We start from the raw sequence: 25,038 nt of genomic DNA on the forward strand, positions 1-25,038 counted from the left end.
TTTGGAGATCATCCTCGGAGAAAAAATGCAACGTAGGCCTTCTCGCTGACGCTTTTGTCTGGCACCATGAACGAGGAGTTTTGTATTTTCAACGCGAATCACACCTGGGGCACCTCTGCTGCGTTCCTTAATGCCATCTCCTCGCCTTGCTCCATTGACGGTACTTTCCTATCGATCAAATAATTTATATATCATTAAAACATTTTCTACTTTACCCTAATGAAATTCGTCTCTATCTTATATAGTTTCAGAGATATCATTTGGCTATCGTAATAAATGTTTCAATAGACGAGAGCTTGGAAGTATTGAATGAAAACAAAAGGATGTAAAGAACTTTGGATTGATAGAGTTAATCGTTCCACGAACTTTACTCACCTCTTTCTGTATTGGAAGATTATGTACACGATGATGGCATTGCCGACGAACAGCAGGGCAATTAGGACGGTGGGCAGGACCACGTCTGTAAGGTCGAAAGCATACGATTAGAGAAGTATTATCTAGCCACGTGAGGATTTGAAGAGTACGGCTATTCCTATTCGCTGTTTCGCGGTTCACGCCTCCGCAAAAGTGGCACAGCGAACTTTGAACGCTACCAGAGCTGACTAATCGGTCGAAGTTTGCTAGATCGTTTCCGTGCCTGATTATTGTCCCCCAATCGACCGTTGTGAAACTACTTGGTGAAGTAAATCGGAACGGAATCGAGTGATGAAAATTCTCAGTCTCATTAAAGTGTCTGTTAATTTGCATCTCAGAAACAGGGACAGATTCAGAAGTATTTTTTAGAAGGGATGAAATATGTATATTAAGGTATATCTTTCAATCTTCTTCGCGTGTAATTAAATAATTTATTTTATAATATAAATTAATTTTTTTTGTAGAACTTCACGATCCTTCGTTCATCTATGGATTTGCCATCCCCTTAAAATAATGAATTTTTCTTTAAATAAGAAAGATGGTTTTCAATTTGACCACCCCATTTGCATTTAAGTTGCATCGATAAGAATAGAACGGAACTCGATGCAGCTATCTTATAAACACCTCTTTTTTCATTCCTCAAATAGTATTAGAAACAATGGCAATGTAAACATGTTTTGCACGGATCGGTGACAAGAAGAAGAACATAGAGGAATCATCCGTTTCTTATTGAGTAACGTCGTATGCAAATGACCATTCGGTACTCCTTCAAATTATTCTTAATTTAAAAATCCCGGAAAATTGAGAAAAATAATATTATAAGAGCACTTGAAATTTTTTTTTAAATCTATGGAGTTCAAGGAAAAATATGCTCGAGCGAACATTGATTAAATAAAGAATTACATTCACAAAAAAAAAAGAAAAAAAAAATGAATGATACGAATTGCTAGTTTCGTTGACAAACCGACCTTACGTAACACGCGACAAGGATCTACACTGCAATTTTAAACCTCCATTACGTAACAATTACGTTGGCAAAAATTTTCCTCGGAAAATGCAATGTCGTTCAAGAATCATCATAAACTCGTGACACTTTATCAAAAGATCAACGACAAGATGACCGTAGAAATGTGACCCCAGTTTCCACGAAACAGAGACGATAAGAAAAATGATTAAAGAATGCCTCTGATCGTGACAATTTCCTTTACATTGGATAATTCTAATGGTGTCAGGTATATACTCTTAATTTCAAATGATTATTTTTTAATTAAGAAATACTTCTGACTTTTAAAAATGCAAATTATTCACTTTTGTTCTACCCTTAACAGACACAACAATGACTCCTTCCACTGATCAGATTTTCACTGACGAAGTCGATGATTTAAACAACCCTTACTGATATGGTGTTCACGGAAACGATATTGCTCAACATGATTACAAATACAGATTCTAGAAAAATATGTTATTCGATGGTGGTTCACTGACCTACGACGTAGTCTGTTTGCTTCATCATGGCTGATTGCGCCGAATCCATAATGTTCCCGTTTCCAACCGCGTCTGCGTTCTCACCCCGTCCAATTCTGACCCCTGTGCCGACGGTGTTGTCACCGGAAAGACTGGACAACCGATTGTGATCGTGTTCTGTCTTCAAGATCACTGCTGATGTGGCTGAAAAGACAACCAATGAAAATTAAATTTATTTGAATTTCCTTCGTTAACACCTTAGGTATACAGAGGGATGAAATCATAACATTTACCATCTTCAATATTTCCATTATTTGCAATGGTATAAAAGAAATTTTATGTACTTTGTACATATCTTTAATATCTTGTAAATATCTTGTAATAACTTGTAAACGAATTTGCACGTGTTAACAAATATTTTTCATACTTTTTCTTTTTGTAGGTCTGCAGTATCAATATTATAAGAACATTTGTATTTTTATTTACATACAGTTAAGATCTTTGTAAGTATACGTAATTATCTGCCTGATACGTTATCGGAGGAACTCTCGAAAAAAATATATTTGCAAACGCTTTATCCAAACGTTGTAGATACCGATTTCGAAGGGCATGTGAATTCGTGACTCGTGTTAAAAAAGAAAGGGGAAGCATAGATGACGTTTACCGTTTATCGCATTGAAGTGGATGAAAAATATTGATCGATGAGCAATTGATAACGATATAGACTAGAATCTCTTATATGAACTTTGGAGTTTGTCGAATGATATTTACAAAATTTTAAATTGGAAAGTACCCCTTTCGCAGGTATAACAATGAGATAATATTCTTTCATTTAACCCTTTCGCTGCCACGGTGGTCTCATGGGACCGGCGCTTGTCTGTTCATTTGGGCCATGATAGTCACCGATGACCACCATTAAGAAAATTGTGCTATTGGCAAGATTGTACCGTTATTTTAATATATTTCACAGTTCTTTGCCATTATAAAATTTTTAATACGAAAGTTGTGGCCCACTGGTGCATGTTCAAAAATTCGTCTAGCAGCGAAAGGGTTAATATATTTTTCTTCATCTACGAAGACGAACGCCACTTTCTTCAATGGCTCCTTTTTTTTTTTAGAGTTGCGAGGAGCCGCACCCTTGAACACTCCTTTCATAATACTGGGAATCGCCTTAGAGGGATTGTAAAACACATTTACGATCCAGTCGATCGGTGTTCTTTCTCCTTTGGAACACGAGGACGCGTTCTTCTCTCAGCTCGAAGGATTAACATCCAGGCTTGGATTTATGCTTCCCATCGCAAATTGCAGCTTCTACCGCGTTCTCGAGAAACGAACCAGGCCAAGGAGATAAATCCACGTTGAAGGTATTCGTTGCAAAAGGTAAGTTCTTTATACCATAATTTACCTTCTTATTCCAAAGAGAACCCCCTAACGTTCGGAGAAACAAATTTTGTATAATTATACATAGAAACACCAAAAATAATTTGCAGCTGCAAAATTCACCCCTAATATATAGTACACGAATAACACGATACACAGTCACAAGTATTTCTCCAAATTACCAGCGGTTTTCTTATGGTTCTTCAAAGAAATTCCAGAATACCGGCGATATTGTAGGTCACACTTTCTTCCCGTCTTTCTTCCGTCACGTTATTCGACAGAATAAATTCGATGCTCTTGTAAAATATAATCGTTTATGCTGTTTATGCGGAGACACATGTCCTTATCAAACAAGCAACGGAAACCGCGAATTTACGAGCCTGTGACACGGTGATAAGCGGTTCGTATATCACCTCTGGTAATCATTGGCCCAAATAAGGCAACGTTTCGAGAGTTAACACTTTGATTACCACGTCGAAGCTATCAAAAGTCTCTTTAAATAATACTTGTGTTTTTTTAAAATAAATTTTAATTATTACAATTTCCAAGTAATGGGCTGTACTCGTGTACAATCTGAATATTGACCGAGAATAGTTGTCTTATCAAAGAGAAGAAGATAATCTCTCCTCTTCAGATTTTAGATGTCCGACTGATTTTGACCCTTGAACGATTTTCTGTCGCTTCTTAATTGAATGATATCCATTAATTATCCTAGATAATTTATCAATAATCGTACTTTTGCTTGTTTGTTTTAACGCAACCAACGACCCAATTGCATCAATTTTTTTTCGATGGTCGCTTATATCGAGACCATTCTATTTTCATCGTGCTTTATCTGCGGTTAATTGAAACATCGCATACTAATTAAATGATCGGACAATTAAGATTCGCGTCCATTGAAATAGACATTGCCCTCTTAGAGTTATCGTAGAACACGATTTATTAGTCAAACGGTTTGGCGTTTGCAGCATTTAGAAAATTGCTCAGATAATAGATAATTGCATGAATTTTCAAGCCCGGGTAAAGACTGACGTTTGTTGCAAGACATATTGATATTCTAGTTATTAATAAGAATGACTCATTTTCAAGTACCTGCTATTATTATAATATTAATGCTATTCTAAATAATCTCTTGCTTACCAACAAACATGAATTCGATCATCGATCAATAACATTGCGATTAAAAGGAAAGAAATTGGTTTGCGCGAGAATCAATTCAACATTCAACAAAGAGGAAAAGGTTTTATGAGCGTTGATCTATTACGGGTCACTGCATATCGCTTCTTCGTTCAATAATTATCATTTTCGAATTCACGACGAAAACACGTGCCATTCACGTTCCATTTTCCTGTTTCTCAGATTCTCTCTACGAAAAAATTTATTAGCAAATTGTGATAGTTTAACTTATTAATTAGAGACTTTCTCAGGATTATAATAAAAATTAATGACGAGGAAGAAATATGAATTAACATCAGTCATTAAAGTGAATTAATGAGAATGTCCTGTGATAATGTGTTTCTTCTTTGCATCACATCACAATCACTGCTACAATTAACGAATAAATGAATATATTGGTAATGATTATATATGGAAATGAATGAATATAAAATCGATCGATAACTGCAGGTTTAAGTTTCAAACAATTGAACGATTAGCAGAAGAAAAGAGAAGAAAACTTTAGAATTTTCAATAAATTTAATTCAACTTCTCCATTTCGAACATAGCTTTCACTAAAATAATTCACAATCCCTTACGAAACTTCACACTTGTTCGAAACCTTCTCAATTCATTCAATGAATTATCACGTACCAGAAAAAAGAAACACATCGATCAGACCCCTTCGAACCACTTGAACGAACTGAAACGGGTGCGTTTCGAGTGCAGTAGGAAGGGTCTCTCTTCCAGTCATCGTTCAATCAAGCCACAATTGTCGGTAACCCTTTAACTTAATCCTTGAGTGTGACTAACGTTAGAGAGATACCATTTGAACGGATTGATGTTCATTTTCTCGACGCGGAATCGTTTCGCGTCGATCGATTCCTCTTGAATCAGAAATCGAGGGTGACTCGAGAGAAACGGGGAAGGAAAATTCTAATGATTTTATTTCAACTGTGATCAATTTACGAACGAAGTAGTCGGTTTGATAGAAGCCAAAACAATTCACTCCACCCTCGTTTCATCGGGGTTACTCGTATCCGTCGCGTCAACCCTCGAGACGCGTATACGTTTTTATCGATCGTCGCGAAAGACGTAAAAATGAGGCAGGAACGGAATAAAGAAACGTCAATCTCAGGACGTTCGAGAATAGACGGATTTCGCGATCGTGAGAGCGACTCGGGATTGCGTCAGTCCCGAGGGATGTTTAATTTTAGAGAACGATTCGTGAAAAGGCGGATGTAAGAAATGAAGATGAAATTGAAACGCTGCTCGTGTTTCAAGAATTTTTCAACAAGAAATCGTGCAATTCTATTTGAGCAAACAATTGGACCTCGCAGTCTTCCAAGATTTTAACTTATAAAAGATATTAAAATTGACGAAAGATATTCTTCGAACGTTATCATATCAACGTCAGAAAAGAAATGGAGTAAGTCTGATCGAGCACTTCCTGTGTGTACGTTGTATCAGTCACGTATACCACGTGTTTCGAGAAAGAATTCGAGAAGCAAACGTGCGAGGTCAATCATGTGTGCAGAAGGAAATTGATGGAAATCGTTGACGATTATCGGGAAACAGCGTCGATAGATGAAAATTCTATTTTCGTCGAGGGACATTCGTGAAAATACTTTGTTCCAAACAGAAACTGAACAATTGGTTCATTTCTTATTCATAAAGTTATGTAAGACTGTTTTTTCCAATCGGCAAGAAGAAATTATTGCTGACAAGTCAAATGGAATTCCTGTGTAGAGTTTCCGTGCAAAGTCAGTCGAAAATGACTGCACTTGAAACTGCAGTTGAAAGATATGGAATTAATAATTCTACGATTTTAATATGTCGTTTCAAGTTTATTCCACTTCTCAAATAAAATCATTCTTCTGTGATAGTTAATTTAATGTAATTACAGGAAGGATAGGGTCAAAGTATATGAAAAACCTGTTATAATGTATTCCATTTCCCGAGAAAACAGTAATTAAACAAACTTTGAAAGTCAATTACCAGTAGCAATTAACAGTACACTTAAATAGTAAAATTGTATAATAGCATGACCTTTAGACATTGTAAATGTCAGGCTGAAATTGTACAATTAATAATTTTGTTTATTAATTTTGACTGATAAATCATTCCTGATAAAATAGATGACAGGAAATTGATACAACGATCAGATATGAGTGATACGGTTCAAAGTATTAATTGATACCTTGATTAACGTTCAATAATACCTACAGATTAAAAATGAATTCCTATTATATTATACTTCAAATATAAAGTAATTAAATACTTAAAAAAGGTGAACTTGAAAAAGTATCTATTCGTATTCTAAATAAAGTAGACTTTCACTATGTCTGACTATTTTCGTCTATTTTCACTGTGGCGCTGAACGCGTTCAATTAAATTCCCGGGCCAATGAATGTATTTACAATTATGTTTAATTACTGTAATTAATTTTAAAGGTGAAATAACACCTTCACCATAAAAGAAAGGTGATTTGTATCGATTATATTTAGTTCGTAGTAGGAAGGGATCAAAAGTCAGATTTGTAAATATAAATGTAAAAGGGTTAATATTCACGACAGATTTATGTTCTTTTTTTACGATTCGTTCTAGAAATAGTCAGTCAGATAGATTTTTTTCCAACCACGTGCTCGATAACGTCACATGTACTATCGTGAAGAAAGAGACAGTATTTTGGTCAGACAGAAAAGCTACACATGTATTTGTGTGCACGTCACTTCTCGTGACGATCTTGATGATGTATTTCGCACGCCATATAAATAATTTGATTAATACGACCGCTTGGCGAATTAAGTAGCGTGTTGTAATGTCAAGTTTGAGGCCGACGTATGTAATTCTTTTATTTTCCTCACTCGGGAATAACAGTGAATTCGAAAAGAAAAATTGTAAAAGCGATTTTATAGTTACAGTAACTTTCGTAACAATTTCTTTGATGTTTGTTCTCGATCAAATAGCTTTATCGCTTAAAAAAGAACAGCGTCATTTTTATGTCTCAATCATCAAAGATAAGAATCTTCCTCTCCTCTAACATCAAACAGCCGCGATAACTTAAAAGTCGACAAAAAAAAAAAGGAAGTTAAATTTCTCAATGACCAGAACACTCACTTATCAGGCTCCTGAAGGTATCCGCGAATATTCGTATCATGATGAATTTCTGCAAGAAGCTTCTGGTCGGTCCTCCCTGGACACCCGAAAAATACTCGTGTTTGTTGTCGCACACGCGCTCTGTCAGCTGCTACGCGCCACCATAACGCGTTCCTGCACGACACTTTAGTTAATACCGACAGCTCCTTCCGACTCCTCGAACTATACTACTATAGCATCAGTGGGCTCGCGTGAAAACTGCTCGCGAAGTCTCTCCCCAAAGCCTCTATTCCCTCTTTGTCCCTCTTTTTCCTTCTCTCTTTTCGCGCCTCCTATCGCTCTGTCTCTCTTTTTCCTTCGACACGCGAGAATCGTTTTATCGTTCTCTCCTTTTTTTGCAATTGCAATTTTTACAAATTGATACGAAATGTATTTACTGTCCGCCAACCTCGAAATTTCTCCGAGCTCCTTTACAAGGATCTTCCAAAACCAATCGCGCGATTAATCCTTCCTCTCGTTGTCTGAGTAATAAATCAATCATCGGAGCTCGATAGATAACGTATCGTCAACTCCCTGAGGAAACTTCTGCTATTATATACCGTAATTCGATACTAACGTGCAATTAACACTCGAATACGAAAATGGTTAAGTCGCGTTAAAGTTCAGGGAAACGGATAAATGATAACTGGTAGGAGGGTTGAAAGTCGGTAATCGAAGATCGATTTCCTCCAGTCAATCAACGAGCAAAGTTTTATCCACTCTCGAACGAGGACCAACAAACTTGGACAGCTTCGAACCAGATGAGTCTTTTCCATAGATTATACTTCACAAAATATAGTCAATTTATTGAAACTCTAATTCAGGATAAAATTGAAAGAAGCTCGAAGAATCTATGGCATCACGGTTAAATATAAAAAGAAAAACGACCCTCCATTTTTTGTCACAGATGTCGAGAAAATGTCTCGTCGAACACCGATGGAACAGAAAAGACAAACTGAGCGAATTCGTCGCTATTTCATCGGCTTTATTATCTTTGAGAAGCGCGTGGCGTGATGAGACGACGCCTCCATTCGTTCACGAACCACGATGCTCTTTGACCCCGACAAAGCGCGGTTAAAAAAAAACCAGATGGACGTTTCAACCGAAAAGAAAAGAGCAAAAGAGATCTCGGAGCTCGTTATCTCTTATCGCTTGTCTTCTCGTTCGATGCATCTCTTTGTATCGGACGCATTGCAATTCGATTCGATGCTCTTCGAACAACTGCTACTCTGTATCATTAATTTGTTAGAAGAGTGATACAATTCAGAAATTTAAGTGGTAGTTGTATCGGCGTAAGTAGATAGGGAGGCGCAGAGTGGACCTTAAAACACAGACTGAACACCCTTTAGTGCCAGATATTATTGGAAGAAGTATCAAATTTCAATAGGAATAAGTATAAAAAAAATTAACCAATTAAAATTAATTTAAAGTTAAAAATTATTATATCTCTTCCTCCGACTATACCTGCATATGCACTTTTAGATGCACTTCTCTAGGCGGGTATAGTCGGAGGAAGAAATATAGTAACAAAAATTTATATTTTTGATAATCAACTGAAAAAAGATGAAATGAAATACTATATCCCCTACAAAGCTCTCGTATAAGGAAAAATCAAAAATTGCCTCCACGCGTTGAATTCTAACTTTTATAGATTAAATTAAAGACCATTCGAAAAACAATTCTAATCGTGTTGCCCAAATTGATGAGCACGTGAGAAGACTAAAAACGTCATAAATTGATCGTGCAGGGAATCACGAACGACGAAGAGGACCCTGAATCAACGAAACCGTCCTTATCCCCATTTTTCTGGATAGAAGTACATACGTTTTCTAAGTACAAAAACATAGTTTACATTGAAGGGTCAAAACGGTCCCAGGTACTGGCAGCTACGTAGATAGTAGAACGCGTGTCAAAGCCGAAACAACGCGATCGATGTTCGCTTAGTTACCGTTTCACTACCACTTTTCTTTCAAGACGATAATTTTTATAGCGATTTTCGCGGAACACATGTGCTAAGCCGTGTAAACGTCGACCTTGTTGCGCGATAAATATGTTGCGTCAATCGTCTACTGGAGTAATTTAAAAGAAAAGAAGAAAAAAATATGGTACCAAGAGAGAGACAAAGAGGCAAAAAAGAAAGAAAGAAAAAGGTTGACGCGTATATAATGCGTTCAACGTAACACATGACAAGTTTATTTATTGTCTGGTGCCATTTAAAATAGTGAAATATTTCTATAATTTCGTTTTTCTAATTAGTTCACGTCTGAGGTATCTTGAAAACCGTGGTAATTATTCCTCTAAACACCCTGTACATAAACAACGGTACACGTTTTTCTTCGACTCCCATTATGCAGACCTCTTTGAACGTACCACACGTTGCCCACTGCGCATCCCGTTTTCTTATTTTTCTTTTTCACACGAATTGTACAGACATTGTACGGCTTTTCTAAGGAAATTCGTAATACCTGGCATCAACGTCGTTCGTCTGATCAACACCGTCCTATTCTACTTTTTTCCTCCAAAAATTCTCCGAATCCACGTGCTTGCTTTTCGTTTCTCAGTGCTCCGATTTCCAGATCGAACTAGTTAAATATAGTCTCCTCTGTTTAGGTACCAAAAAGCATGGAACATCGATTGTAATTTTGTCGAAAAAAAAAGAAAAAAAAAAATTGAAGAAAAAGAATCGTCTCTCGTTCTTTTCTCAGCCAATACGCTCGAAGGATTTGATTTTCAATTGAACTCTGTCCAGGCTTGATTTACTCCCGATAGACTCTTTGGCTTTGCTCCGGAAATATACCTTTCATCGAATTGGAAATTCGCCTTTACCTCACGATGATCAGTTGAATAATATATTTATCATGAATTTCGTTCATTTATCAATCGTCTTATCGATCGAATCAGGCAAACTGGTCTCTCTGGAGGAGGAGAGACCAGAAAGTCAGGGAAAGAGATCAAATTCGTGTCGTGGAGGATAATTTTCTCGGTCGAAGCAGGCTGGCCAACTCCATCGAACCAAAACGGAGCTGTGCATTCGTTTCACGGAAGGAACGGTTCTCTTTCTCTCTCTCTCTCTTTATCTTTTTTTTCCTCGACCTTTCACAGACACGATAAGAAAGAGCTTCTTTCGACGAAAGAAGGCATCAAGCCCCTCGAGGCGAATTTCACCGGAGGTTCGAGCTCGAAGACGATTCCGTGAGCGAGCTACCAACCGTGGCGAGACACTAATGCAAACGCGGCTTATTCCATAGACTTCCTTCGAAGAGGCAAGACACTGTCCGTCGTCGTGATACACGACGGGTAAAATGATTCCAGGTTCGTCTCTCTGGGAACCGGACGTCTGTTCCTCTTCTCCTCACGATATCGCGCGTGCGTCGTTGAGCGTAATCGCGAGGCGTGCGTACGTAAACGTGAAAGACGGTGACACGAGCTCTCCATTGATAAAAAGCTGAGGCGATAAGACGGGAACAGTCGCGTGTGGTTCAACTATCAGAAACTCCGACGACGACTGGAAGGATCTTCCCTACCTTTCTCCCTCGCCGACCACCACGTCGGGAAACGTGCGTGGTGAGGGCAGAGCGCGACGAGGATAGAGATAACCCGATGAAATGGTGGGGGATAAATAGGGGCAACCATCCTCCCCCCACTATGCATTCCCCGCCCCTTCGATACTCCCACGCGAATGTTCTCTTCAGGATGAAAACAACTTGTCCTCTTTCGACATATGGTGTTTCTTTCATTTATTTTTGTTTTCTTTTTACTTTAGTATCGATTAGTTAGAACTAGAAGTTAGAATCTTGGTCGAGAATGATTTGTGATACCAAATCTCATTTGATGCCTCGTTAATATTGATTGCAGTAATCCCTGATTAATATTCCGCTTGGTATAAAAAACAAGTATGAGACATCTTCTGCATTTTTAACAACCGCTTTGTGTCATCGCTGGAAGAGTTAAGATGATTTCCCTTATGACACTTTTCCTGTTGATCGGTTTGAAATAACCGAGATTTGAATCTTTGCTTATTGTCATTTAGAAAACTCGTGTTCCTCCTCGAATTCCCGAGTTATCGTTTCGAAAAACAGAACCGAGCGGTATTTTCCAGCAGTCAGATGCACGTACGGACATTTCTTTTAAGCCCTCTTTCCTTCTCTGTTTTCAAAGTTGAATTAGAGCTCAGCTGGTCGACGAACATGTGCAACCGCACCGTTCTTTTATTCTGTCGACTCTAAAATTATCTCTGCTCCGAAGGAGTTGGCGACGGTGAGGAGCAGATACGTGGGGTAATCCCCTCTATCGTGCTTCTCATACTCCCCTACCAGCCTTTTCTCCCCACTACAGAACGAAAAAAAGAGTTCCGTCGACCCGCGAACCGCGCTATACCCGAAACTGCACACACCCACTGTATTACACGTTGATTCGATGCACACACACACACACAGGACGAGTAATCTGTGCTGCAGGATTTTACAGCTATTTCACAGGAAATTACGAAAGTTTGCTCGCTCCGTGGAAAGACATAGGGAAGGGAGAATTGGAGCACCGTCCGCGCGGTAAAAGGACGGAAATTTGAATTGGTTTCCGAGAAATCAGCGCGATACTCGAGCGTCTCGCGAAAGAAACAATCTTTTTAGTTACCTTTGCTTTAGTTACCTTTTCTTTCTTAATTCGACGATCACCGATGCGATTCGAACCGTTATTAGAATCGCAAGCCTCTCGAGGAAGTAAGCCGATAATCTCGAGCAGCCGCGAATAGGCTTGCATTTATCTCGGCCGCGGTGAAAGCCGACGAGAAAATTTCTCGTTGCAGGGAAGCTCCGTCGAGCGAGTTATTATCGGGATAAATGGAGAATACGCGCAAAGGGGCCGGGAGGAGAGACATTCTTTTCGGAGCCTGCTTCTTTGTTCGGGGCGTGAAAAGCCGCGAGAGGATTCGGGCAATCTTTTACCGACCCCGGATCTTTTCATTTTCACGTCGCAGCTGTTGTTCCGTTTTCCTTCAGCTCGCTCTCCTGCCGAGCAACCGGCGAAATTAACGGGTCTCTATCGTCCCCGACCGAGATCGATCGATTTTCGGCGAGGATTTCCGATAACGCCTGCGCGAACTGACGAACGAAAACTTTCCAGACAACACAAATATCATCTTGCAACGATGATTGGCAAGCGAAATTAATACACCAGTTTAGTCCGCTTGAAACAGGGTATACTGCTAGAACAGCTGTGATGATAAAGAGGATTTTTAGCGAGCTTTGGTTATCATACTTTAATAGATAACTCCGGAAGTGGTATGATAGTACGAGGGTCATTTATCCTGGTGTGTAGTAAGATGTGTCGAAATATCAATTAATCTTAATTATTGATAATTCTTGAATTAATGCGAGAGTTAAAGATACGAATTTTAAAATTCAAGTTCTATTTTATATATTTTTCCTTTCTTAATTACCTAATCCTCCTGGTAATTACCCTTATAAATGAATTTGCAAACTGTCGATACTATAAGTGAAAAAGTACTCGAGATTGCATAGAACCGCGGTGTCCCGTTAACAAGATCGAACAAGAGTAATTAATAATTCGCTGAACGTATTCGCTCGGAGAAGCGATGACGACGGAAAGAAACGACGTTAATTAATTCAACATTCCGCTCGAGTACGAAGGTTCGAGCGGAAGATCGGCTCTCATTGACCCCGGGTCGATCGTTCTGTCGATCGAATTGCACAAGATCGTGAACACTTGCCGCGAATAGAATAAAACGTTAGAAAAAGTGAGAAGAAAAGAGAGCTGATAAGCTCGATGATGATTATGCTGGCTTAACGTGTACCTCGTCAGAGAACCTGCCTTCTTAAAACCCTTTCGTCGCGATTTTTTCCATGAACCCTTTCGCGAATGGAGCACCTTAACAATCTGTGTTCACGCACTGTGTTTGAAAAAAAAAAAAGAAACATTAACAGGTAATATTGATCCTGAAAAGAGCGAAGCGTTATTTTCCTCGAATAAAAGAAAATTTAATTCTGTTTCGTTATCTTCGAACGCAACGATCCAGAGGAATGAATGAGAGAAAAAAAAAGATGAATTACCTGATGATTATCGAAAACCGGATGCGTTCCAAAAGAATGGCTCTTCCTATTGCGAAGAAGTTATTGATCGACGGCACTGATTATGAAATAAAATTCCATGGGACACCGTGGAACGAACCGGGCGATTTTTCCAAGGATCTTCCTTTTTCGTTCGAGCAGACACGTGGCGTCGAGACGGCTAGCGTCGTTACGTGCGCGACGCTACCGGTGTATGGTGCTACCACGAATACTTCTCCGCCCCAAGATTCTTTCCCTCGGTCTTTTTCTTTCTACCCTTCCCCGCCAACCCCTTGTCCACCTTTTCCCCGGTTCACCACGATATCCCCACCACAGGAATTCCCCCTTTCGAACACGATGGGCAGCCATGGGTTCCCGGGAGACCCGTGAGGGACGTAGCTATAAACTTGGGTGCCTCGTATGTTATCGTTAAAACGATAATTTCTAGATTAATTTAAGAAATATTCCTACGATTCTTGGTTATTAAATGTTATAGAACTTCAATTTTTTTATCCTGGGGATGATTCCACCCCCTTAAACAACATCGTACCTTCGCAACTGGGTATGACACTCTCGTTCCACTTTCCCTTCTTGCATTCGAGTATCCTTATCCTTTCTTTGCTGTCTGGAAATACGCTGCCCAATTTGCAGACGAACGTCCTCGAAGTCAGAGTGCCATTCGATACGTAACTTCCGTTCGGCGCGGATATGTCCGGACAGGCTTGAACTGAAAGGACAAGTATACCTTTAGACAGAGCTCTTCGAATAAATATCAATTTGCTTGCTTATGAAATATTACATCAGCTGAACTTAACGATCGCTGAAGGCGTGTTTCAAAGTCGCGAGGATACGTGTCAAGTGACGATTCTGTTCTGAAAATAATCCCGTCAAACGTTATTTCCGTACGTCAAAGATTCATTGCGCAATCGTCTCGAGTTCCATCGATCATCGGATAAGTGTCGATTTCAGGAAGGGATAATCGCGAACCACGTGGCTAACTCTGACCTTGGTATTGCAGGAAGAATCCTCGGGCAGCGAACAACCTCTTCGAAGCTACCAGATCCGGGGTGATCACGTTCGAATTCGAGACGACAAGATCGAGGGTGATCACGTTCGAATTCGAAACGACCTTCACGCCAGCTGCGGTACCGCAGTGCTCGAACAGAGTTCTCCCTCTTTCTCGCACCCGCACCACGTCCACGCAACTTCCATCCGTTTCCGGGCCTGAAAACACGGTTAAATTTTATTAATATCACCGATGCTCCAAATGCTGGAACATTTCGAATAACGCGTATCTCACGGGTTAATTGCAGAGATGAATAACATTAAGGACCATTTCGCCGATCAATACCCACCCCTTATATCCAGGTCGTGGAAGGTGAGGAGGATGCTGTGGTCAGGAGCCGACCTGAAGGTCCATCCACACGTATTCTCACCGAGGTAATACAACGGGTATCCTGGTGAATTGATGAAACCACCCTCTCCTGGGACCACTTTCACCTCCTCGTTGCAATATTTCCTGACCGCTGCCTCTGGAACAAGCAGCAAATACGATCAGGTTAGTAATTAATTGCTTATTAAAAAGAGAAAAAATGAAATTTCTACGGTGCTATTGGGACGTTGGGATTATTTTTCTCTCTTAACGAAGAAAAAGAGATTTCCTTCGGTTCGATTGAATTACCACCCCCTCCTACGACGAGCCCCAAGGGTATTGTTCGCGGTAGAAACGAGAATGAAGGACACACTTTTGTCGTGGTAACGAGAGGAATCAACATCTGCATCCGTTTCGGTCCATTTGTCGATTTCGAGTGTGACTCTGGCCTCCATTATGTGACATTTGGTCTGGGAGAGGGTGTCCTTGCCCCACTTTCTACTGGAGGGGTGAACTAACACCTGGAGGGGTTGCTACCGGCTTGTAGGGCGTCGAAGGGGTTGCTTCAGCCCTTGCTGCCTCTTCTCCGATGAAATACGCGCCCATTGTTCCTCAGGCGAGGAATTATTTCTTGATTTATCGTTATTGTTACAGTGAAAGATGAATCAAGACGTCTTTCATCAAACTCGGGAAGAAAAATGTTAGGAATATATTATTTATAATCGATTCAAATACTTAGTCATTTTTAGAAGAGAAAAGTGTAATTCAGAGGAAATTCGAAGGGTCTTTTTGGATCTTTTGTGATCCTGAAACTTGGGTCGTTGCATAGGAATGGCAGATTAACGTGTCCTTCGCTAAATTCTTTTCTCTTTTCTTTGTATGCACTGCACCGTACAATGTATCGTCGTTTTCCAGAAGAAAACGCTGTAATCCTCTGAAAATTGAAGGCCGAAACCGTTTTGAATCAGGTTCTTTCCTTTAAAGCAGCATTCTTGAAATTTAGAAAAATTTATATTTTAGAAAATTGGGGATTATCGAGTGAACCTGTCTGTAAATTGATCGTCTGCCTTTTATAAAGGGGAAGTTACCCTATTCGTGAGTACAGAAAGCCAAGCTGCATGTATTTCCTGTCTCTTTTCTTCCTTTTTATTCTAAATCATCACTGTGCGTAGTATGTGTCTGGAGGTTTTGAAATAAAATTTTGATTTATATCAACACTCACCAGGAATGCAGGCGTATTTTAATCGCAAAGTGGCCGGGATCCATTGGATGGTGCCTGGATGGTCAGTGGTGAAATTGTAGCGACAATGTTTTTGTCCAGAACATCTAAAAAAAAAAGGGAAACCAAGGAAACCCTGTTAATATATTTAGCATGCACACGTGTCCCCTTTAAATCTTCTTTCAAATCGTTCCCACCAACGCAACGTGAGAAACGCAAATGGTGCAACGCAGATTGTATCGATTAGCTTCTCGACGCGGTATCGTTGATTAAAACAGCGACGTCAGTCATTAGAGAGTCTATCGGTTTGAAAGCACCCTACGAAGAACAAAGGAGAAAGATCGCGATTGTTTTCAGATCGGAAAGATTACGTTTGCACGTAGAGCATCGAAAGTGGTCTAGCTGCGGGGAACAATGGTTGAGCTTCGATTTTCAACCCTTTCCCCATAGGGTTGCTTCCCTATTCTCGTCGATTATTATCGCCCTCCTCCCTTCGCCGGAAATAAAAGAGAAATAACCTTGCGCCACCCACGCGGGGAATCCGTTTAAATTCTTCGATGAATTTTTCTTGTTTTTTTTTTCTTTGTAAAAATAAAAGAATTTGAGAAACTGAATTGCTCTGAATCCAATGGCAAGGTAGCCGAGATTCCAGGGAGAGACAGGGTTAGTTAACTCCCTCCGTTTCGCGACTGCAACCCCTTATTTACAAAGTTCATCGAGCTGTGCTCATAACGCGGGATGCATTCTGTTGGAAACGATTTCTCCTTCGACGGGCATCGATCGTCGCTCGAAAGGCAATTAAAAACTTGCCGCACGGTTAGCTGGCTCACATCAAACGACGATTTTGCGTGCCGAGATTCCGTTCCACCCTCGAAGACACGCCACCGTGCGTGGGACAGAAAAGAGCCGAACTTGGAGTACGAGAGGGTTAGTTTACAGAGCTGTCTAATTTCGCGGAATTGCATTCGATTTCAACGACGCGATTGTCCGGCTCACCCTTGCGCTTCTCTGTGAACTGTGACATTTGGTGTCGGCAATGGCGCGAATATATCAGGGTGCACTGGCGTGGAAAAAAAACCGATAAAAGGTCGGGAACGATTCCGTTTAATTAAACGGTGTAAATCGACGGAAATTTAAAAGTGAGATATTAGAAAATTGAAATTTTATTTTTAGAAGATTAACAGTTGAAATTTTTACACAGGGTTGAAAGTAAAAACGAAGGAACGCTACCCCTTCTAAAGTAATTCATTTATTTAAACTGTGATGTACCGTGGGAACAGTGATTGCTACATAGAACTAAGCATGATTATAGCCGGTTAGGAACACACTGTTTCAACTTTGCCTCTCATCGCTGTAGGAATGGTTTTTCCATTCTGTGGTCAACACACGCCGGTAATCGAATATTCTCAGCTTGCCGCTCTTTTTTGCGGATGTCTAGTGGGTGACTCGTGTTACCACGGTTGGTTATTGTGTCGAAATGTTACGAAAAGCGAAAGCAACGACCCCGAGGTAACTTTGAGGAACATCGGATTAATTATGATTTTTGAAAAAGAAAAGAACCTACTTTCTATTCACCGATTTCCTGACGTCCACCACTTGGTATTCCAATTCGTCAGGATCGTCGATGTAGTTTCCCTTCAACTCCTTCTTCCTGTACGACGAACTGCTACCTCGATTTATATACACCATCTTCTCCACTTTCTTCGAGTCGTACCCGCAAACGTGAGTGGAATTTGATAAGTATTCCGCTTCCAGGATGAAGATGAACGCCTTCAATGACCTGCAGGTCAGTCGTACCACCTGATGGGAGCAGTGTTCCTCCTGGACCACCTCCATGTATCCACCCTGAAGCCTGACACCCTTCAGGATATTGGAGAACGATGGTTGGCTGTTCAGGGTCAATGTACACCTCGCGACCGTCGTCAAAAGCAGCAGGAGACTCGTGAGGGTCGTTGCTCTTGGCGCCATGGTCGTTGATCATCACAGAGGTCGAAGGAGTCCTCTCGAGATGGTCTTAAAATTAGCCTCCTCGAGGAGCAGTCAAGTGGACGTCCAGTTTCTCGGCTGGGTTTCTGTTTCTTGTTCCAGAGCGGCTCTTTTGCCAAGAACAGCTCGAGGACCACTTTTCCTGATACGGATCCTGCTCTCTGTTCTTTGTCCTACGGTTCAGCGAGACGCACGAAGTTTGGCGTGGGAAGAAGCGGGTAAAATCAAGGTTTATCTTCTTATAATAATTAGTTAAAAAAGAGCCAAGAAATTTGAAATTTTAGGTAGACAATCCAAATAATTAAGTCCTCTAAATTGCTCTGAAAATTTTCAAAATTGTTCCATCGATTTTTTTCAAATATCTTCTAGAAACGATCCGGTGAAAAGCGAAAGGGAATTAATAGTTTCAATGAAACTTACGAAACTCTGGTGCTCAGGTGTTTCTTCTTTGGATCTTCGCGAAGTAGTCGCTAGAACGGCCACCAGCAGGTCGGATAAGCGTCGGAAGACTGAAGAGAAACGATTATTTATCAATCAAAATCACTCCTCTCTCTTTTATTTTCGGCCCGCGTGCTGGTGGCCGTCGGTTCCTGGCATCTTCAGGTTTGTTGGTGCAACGAAGAGACCCTGGTGCGCGATCAATCGTCCACGGCCAAGTTTCAGCCTGCTAGACGACCCTAGACACTCTTTGTCTTCAAGGACGTGGATTCGAAATAGTATCGAGAATATGATCTATCAATTTCGAATCCCTTGTCCCTTGACTTCTCTTTTATTTTTAAAACAACTCGTTCAAATTGTTTCACCTCGAACAGAGTTTGAATGGTTTGATTATTTTCCTAAAGTTCGTGTCAATTTTTATGGCTCAGCCTTTGTTTTCTCTTTGGAATCCAACGCTTTGGTTTTTCTTCTATTCTCGGAACGAAACGCTTTCGAAGTTTCTTTGGTACGTTCTTAGACTTCAGGTTCCATCGATCAGTCTCTCGAATAAATTAATAATTAATTCGTGATTGTCTCTTTATAAAAATATATCGATAAATTATCTCTGTAACGATAAATTGCTCTAAAAAAATATAATATAAAATCTTGTATTCATCTTCCGACCTGCTGCTACGATCGTTCGAAAAGAATGTCCAGTTCTTCACCAATGGAAGAAATCTTTCCTCGAAGGCACAAATTGATCCAGTTTGTTTAATCCAATTCCGTCAGCCACCGTCGACCAACATTCGACGTCGTTTCTCCACGATTACATATAATTTTCTCATTTTAAACAAACACTGCATTCTCCTCGTGCCACTTCAACTTCCGTCCAACGCGTACCCATTATATCACTGTTTCAATCATCTCCAGGATTCTCCGGTTACCCTCGATCCTTCCACTACATCAATTTTCCCGTCAAAATATTGAACTTTGAGAAACTTTCGGCGCATTTCCGCCCACGATTAATCACACTTAGAAACTACCCCTTTCTCCCTGTCCCTTGTTGCACCGTAACTACGCGTAACAAAACATTAACTTCCGCTTTGAAAATGAATTTCAATATTCGTTGAACAATCTTTTGATTAAACAATTTTCTTTCATGGATAAATCCACGTGTAAGAAGGAAAGTGTTGGTCGTTCGAAACGTCGACAGCGTCAAACTTTCGATTTATCGTCGATCGAAAAAATAACACGCACATGAAAGAGGCAAACTGTTTGGCGACGTGCCCGACACTGAAGTAACACGAACCGTGACCCGTTCTTGTCGAGCATTCGTCGCTCTATAACACGAATCGCCTTGCTGTCAGTCCGTTCTCTAACAACTGACAGCCTAAACTGCGAATACTAGAAGCCATTGGCATGAACGCTACCCCCAGGTAGTTGTAGTCGGCGCCCCTCCTCGACCATCCTCTGAAAGCGACGGTGGTTACTGAATGGGGATACTAGATCGCTTTCGATCATTTTCAATTTCAGGTGATTTTTCTTCCAGGTATTCGGTGAAAATTATCGAAAGTGCTGGGAAAGTTGGAGAATGGAAAAATGGGGGAAAAGTCGAAAAATTGAGGAAATAGGGAATGCTGGAAAAATTTGGAAACTTGAGGAAAGTCGACAAATTGAAAATTGAGAATGTCAGAAAATTGGGCAATGAGAAAAGTCTGAAAATTTGAGCTTTTACCACTTAAGCTCCCCTTAAAGGTGGAGGCGAATCTTTTCTGATGCGAGAACTCTGGTAAAATAACAAACAATTATTAAACAATCGTACTAATTACTCGGCATTAGCAATTTAAGCTTGAAATTTTGTAACCCCTTGGTGTTGCAACCCTCTGAAACTCGTATTCAATCTCTTCAAACACATTCAAAGTTAATTTAAAACTTTCCACCCCTTCTCGTAGAGTGAAAAATAAATAAAATAAGCATTTTATATTAAGTATTTTGAAGAAGTTTGTTAGCTGTTAATTGTCTGATTGAGCTGACGCGAATTAATTTCAAATGTTTCTCGTTCAAATCGAGTGGTTGGAGATGGCTGGTTCTAAGGGAGGCCACCCTATAACAGCACGTGCACGTTTTTCGGGGTTCACGAGGGGTGTCGATGGGGTATACTCTTCTGTAAGGGTGGTTTTCCCTTTTCTGGATCCTCCCCTTTAATCTCTGGCTTACTTTTCTTCTACCGAACATCGGTCTGTGATTTCGACAGCTGCTCCTTTCGAATTGCGACGCAAAATCGCTTTTTGATTTTTAGTTTCTTAGATCCTTGGATGCAAAAAGTTTTCATTTACAAAATTTATTAAACTGTAAATGTTTTATTTTTTAATGTCACATCTGATATTCGACATTGAAACAGTAACAATAGCGTTTCCACGTTTTCCCCATTTTCCCCATTTCGATTCACACATTTAATCCCCCGTTTCTGTTCTTAAACCATTGAATAGATCGATCTGCGATCGCGACAGCTGTCGTTATTGTGTCTCGATGGAGCAGATTTTTCATCGAATTTCCTGGAAATGTTTGTCGTACAATTCTCCATATGTAGTGACCATGGTAATTGGTCAATGGGAACGAAAATTCTATTGAAACCTTGATTTTAATCCGTCAGTCATCGCGAAACCATGTTCTATTTTGTTAAATAAATTGAGTTTTATGTCGTATCAAAAATCTTATTTTAAGATTCCATTCACTTGGTGGGTTTTCAATCCAAAGCTACGGTCTAAATAGACAGTAGTCAAGAGAAGCTTTTCAAACATTTTCTAAGAAAATAAATCAATACTTTGATAGTTTTCGCTTGGTTGAAAGATCGCAGACACATCACTGATACTGCTTCTCTTTATACAAGCATCAATACTTGTCTGAATTATTATCTCTTTCAATCTCATCTTCTCTCGTGTTCCACTTTACTCAAGGATTAACTTTGCATTTCATGAGTAACAATTTCATTTATAATGCTTCTTCTCTTTTACGAAGAATTTCTTCGATTTTTTTAAATATCAAATTTCTCATAAATTTATTTCTTCCCAACAAAATTCAAATTGAACGACCCTCGAGTTCCAATTCACGTGATGGACATCCGTTAAAAGATATTTTAAAATCCAGACGAGTCTCTCCAGCAGTGTCTTACCTTACAAGCAGCCAGCAGGCGCTTCTTCGATTCATTGAAGATGAAGAGGATGCAGAAGTGTCCAAGGATGGTCTCTTCTGCACACGATTGTCCCATTGTTCCTTGGCACGTGGGTCCTCGTAGCGAGCATCTGCGCCATCCCCAGGAAGCTTCCTTTTCCACCGATATACACCGGTTGTCATCGATCCTCCCTGTTGTTCGTAAATCAACCATATTCGTTGAAAATTTCTCGAGGACCAGGATGCATAGCATCTGCCCATGTTGCACACGTGCTCACCAAGACGTTCTTTACGAGACACGAACCTCTTTAAACGGGTCAGAACTGTAATGCGATTTATTTGAATTTTAAATGCGATAGGAATTTGATATTATTAAGGTAATGAAGGTGTGATTTAAGTAACGAAATTAAATCGACCTGGAAATTACAAATCCTTTAAGTGGGATTAAATCAGAGGGAATTTGAATAAGTTGATTAAGTATGCAAATCCTTCTTCCACCTTGTTACGTTCAGCCTTCCTTTCGTAGCAATTTTTATCTCTTCTCAAAATTTACAATTTTTCAATATTGTATTAATAATTAATGTGATACCTTAATGAACAACCTACGGGCCAGGTGTTTCTAGCAAGTATCAATCATAAAGTTAATTATAAAACCGAAACGAAATTTCACCCTTACCCCAATGACGAAGCAGGATATTTTTCCCTTCGTCTAAAATGAAAATAGAAATAGGTGAACGAAGAATCCAATTTTAGTAAACTTTTACAGAATTTGCGTATCAAACGAGCCGTGACTGGTCGCACATGTCGCTATAATTTTACCAGCGCGTGCCCTAAGGGTTTTGTGCCCCCATTCAAGGGGTGTATCAGGGTGAAAAGGACCGCAGGGTTGCACGTGACTGCACAGCAGACCGGATGCGATTTTTTTCATTTCGCTAGAGAATTACCTAGGAGACCGTGTCTACAGGAAATTTGCGTTTCCATTATGACATGATTAAGGACTTCTCCTTTTACTCGAAAAATTTTCCATTCTTCTTCTTAACAGTATTCTTGTAAGATGTATCGAAATACTCGCAAGAAAAAATATTCTATCCGAAGAACGTTCGAAGGTAAAAGCATCTTTCAACATCGATCCATTACACAGAAGCTACAATTCATACTCTGAAACAAAAATATTCTTTACGGGCCATCGTGTACTCCCACATACCCGAAAGATTTAATGGGAGTTTCCGACTATCCAGTTTAAATAAAGAATGGTTTACCTTGAATTTACCCAGCCATTCCATTTCACTTTAATCAAACTATTATTGTACACCAGGATTTATATCGTGTTCAGGATAAAATATCGAGGAGATCAATTTCAGAAACCAAATCATTAATCTATATCAATTCAATATTTGTAACATACGTATTCTGTTATTTTAGTTGAATCATTTCAAGAGTATAAGAGTTGAAGAATTTATTTAAATAAATTTAATATAAATAATCAATTGAGTAATTCTATATCATATGAAATTTCTTTTTGCATGTTTGAATTTTCGCACCAAAGTTAGTTCTGTATTTGACCGACAGAGTACCTGCAAAGTAGGGGGATCCCGGAGATTCGGGAAGTTCATCTGTGTTTTAATAAATAAATTCGTAACAACATGATTTAGCAGCATATAATAAATTAATATGATAAAAGTATATTTTATTTAAGGAGCATTCTCATGATTCTTTGTTACTGCTGTTTTCTGTCGATAGAGGGCGGTAGTGTTCTCGTGTGGAATTCATACTACAGGGAGACCTATCTAGAATTGCATAGTTTAAGTTTCTTTTGAATCTAACCACCATGGGTGAGTTGTTTGATTTTATACAACGTTTGTTTTCATCCCTTTGAATCCATATTTTCTGATTAAAAATTGCCGATAAGTAATTGTCAGTAGATCCCAGAAACATGCTTTCCTTCTATTTCGATATATATTATTTTCATAAGCAGTATTTAGAAAATTAAATAAATGATACATTGACATTTCTGATGTTTTATTATTTTGATATAAAACACTTATTATCGATAGAGTTACTTATTTTCACATGCTTATGCATTGCTATTTATTGCTATAAATGTTACTTTTTTAAAGTGATAAGCAGCTAACAATATTTAATACTTTGTTGAATGTACATAGAGGTTATGGGTGTTTACCATATTTTGTCTTCATGTTTTTACGTAAGTTTTACGACTAAAGCATGATATATAAAACGAAAATAAATTCCAGGTATTTCTCGAGATCACTGGCATAAGCGACGTGCCACTGGTGGCAAAAGGAAACCTCTTCGTAAGAAGAGGAAGTTCGAGTTAGGACGTCCAGCTGCAAATACTAAGCTTGGAGCACAACGTATTCATACGGTATTGTTACCTCAATATTTTATATTAATTGCCATTAGGGATGAACGTAATTTTGAAGAATGAATTGATAAATTTTTGCTTTTCATATAAACTAGGTACGTACACGAGGCGGAAACAAAAAGTACAGAGCTCTTCGTTTGGACACAGGCAACTTTTCATGGGGATCAGAATGTTGCACAAGGAAAACACGTGTTATTGATGTAGTCTATAATGCATCAAACAATGAATTAGTGAGAACCAAGACTCTTGTGAAAAATGCAATTGTCACCATTGATGCAACACCTTTTAGACAATGGTACGAAAGCCACTATGTTTTACCGTTGGGTCGTAAACGAGGTGCTAAGCTAGTAAGTAATTAGGGTTTTAGATTTTTCATATTATTAGGCTCTAAACATTTTATTAACTAAGTATGCATTTATAGACTGAAGCTGAAGAAGAAGTTTTGAATAAAAAACGTTCGAAAAAAGTAGATGCTAAATACAAAGCGAGGCAACGATTTGCCAAAGTTGAACCAGCTTTAGAAGAGCAATTCGCCACGGGTCGCGTCCTCGGTAAGCATCGTTTATTCAACAAATTCGGAAAATGAATAAGGATAACGTTCACGAGATTCGTGAAATGGGTTCTACTTCTAAATAATACTTGAATAAAAATTTTAGCATGCATAGCAAGTAGGCCTGGACAATGCGGTCGGGCGGATGGTTACATACTGGAAGGAAAGGAACTTGAATTTTACATGAGAAAAATTAAGAGCAAGAAAGCTAAATAGAGAGATGTAACTATGAGAAGAAAAAGGCACATCTCTCTTTTTTTAACATTATCTTTATTATAACTTTTGTGTACAGAACAACAATAAATTACAGTACAGGAGAGATTG

The 25,038-nt window shown here is 39.3% G+C and overlaps 2 protein-coding genes across 3 annotated transcripts; one reads left to right on the forward strand and one right to left on the reverse strand.

Moving 5' to 3' along the window:
• Positions 1–66: 66 nt before the first annotated feature.
• Positions 67–18,175, reverse strand: LOC117602102 (uncharacterized). 2 transcript variants are annotated; one of them, XM_034319649.2, is made up of 8 exons: positions 17,772–18,175; positions 16,211–16,314; positions 14,972–15,148; positions 14,622–14,840; positions 14,167–14,343; positions 1,900–2,073; positions 376–460; positions 67–168 (listed from the first exon to the last, which is right to left on the reverse strand). In XM_034319649.2, the coding sequence occupies exons 1-8, from the start codon at positions 18,173–18,175 to the stop codon at positions 99–101; spliced, it is 1,410 nt and encodes a 469-aa protein (XP_034175540.1). In that variant the 3' UTR covers positions 67–98. The 2 variants fall into 2 exon arrangements, with proteins under 2 accessions (XP_034175540.1, XP_034175539.1); XM_034319648.2 differs by having other exon boundaries at positions 1,900–2,082.
• Positions 18,176–23,525: 5,350 nt separating this feature from the next.
• On the forward strand, positions 23,526–25,035 carry LOC117602104 (small ribosomal subunit protein eS8-like). The gene is made up of 5 exons (XM_034319651.2): positions 23,526–23,613; positions 24,034–24,164; positions 24,260–24,511; positions 24,586–24,715; positions 24,821–25,035. Exons 1-5 carry the CDS (start codon positions 23,610–23,612, stop codon positions 24,928–24,930), a joined length of 627 nt encoding a protein of 208 aa, XP_034175542.1. The 5' UTR covers positions 23,526–23,609; the 3' UTR covers positions 24,931–25,035.
• Positions 25,036–25,038: the final 3 nt, after the last annotated feature.

Source organism: Osmia lignaria, chromosome 13, assembly GCF_051020975.1.
Source record: "Osmia lignaria lignaria isolate PbOS001 chromosome 13, iyOsmLign1, whole genome shotgun sequence".
Classification (NCBI taxonomy): domain Eukaryota; kingdom Metazoa; phylum Arthropoda; class Insecta; order Hymenoptera; family Megachilidae; genus Osmia; species Osmia lignaria.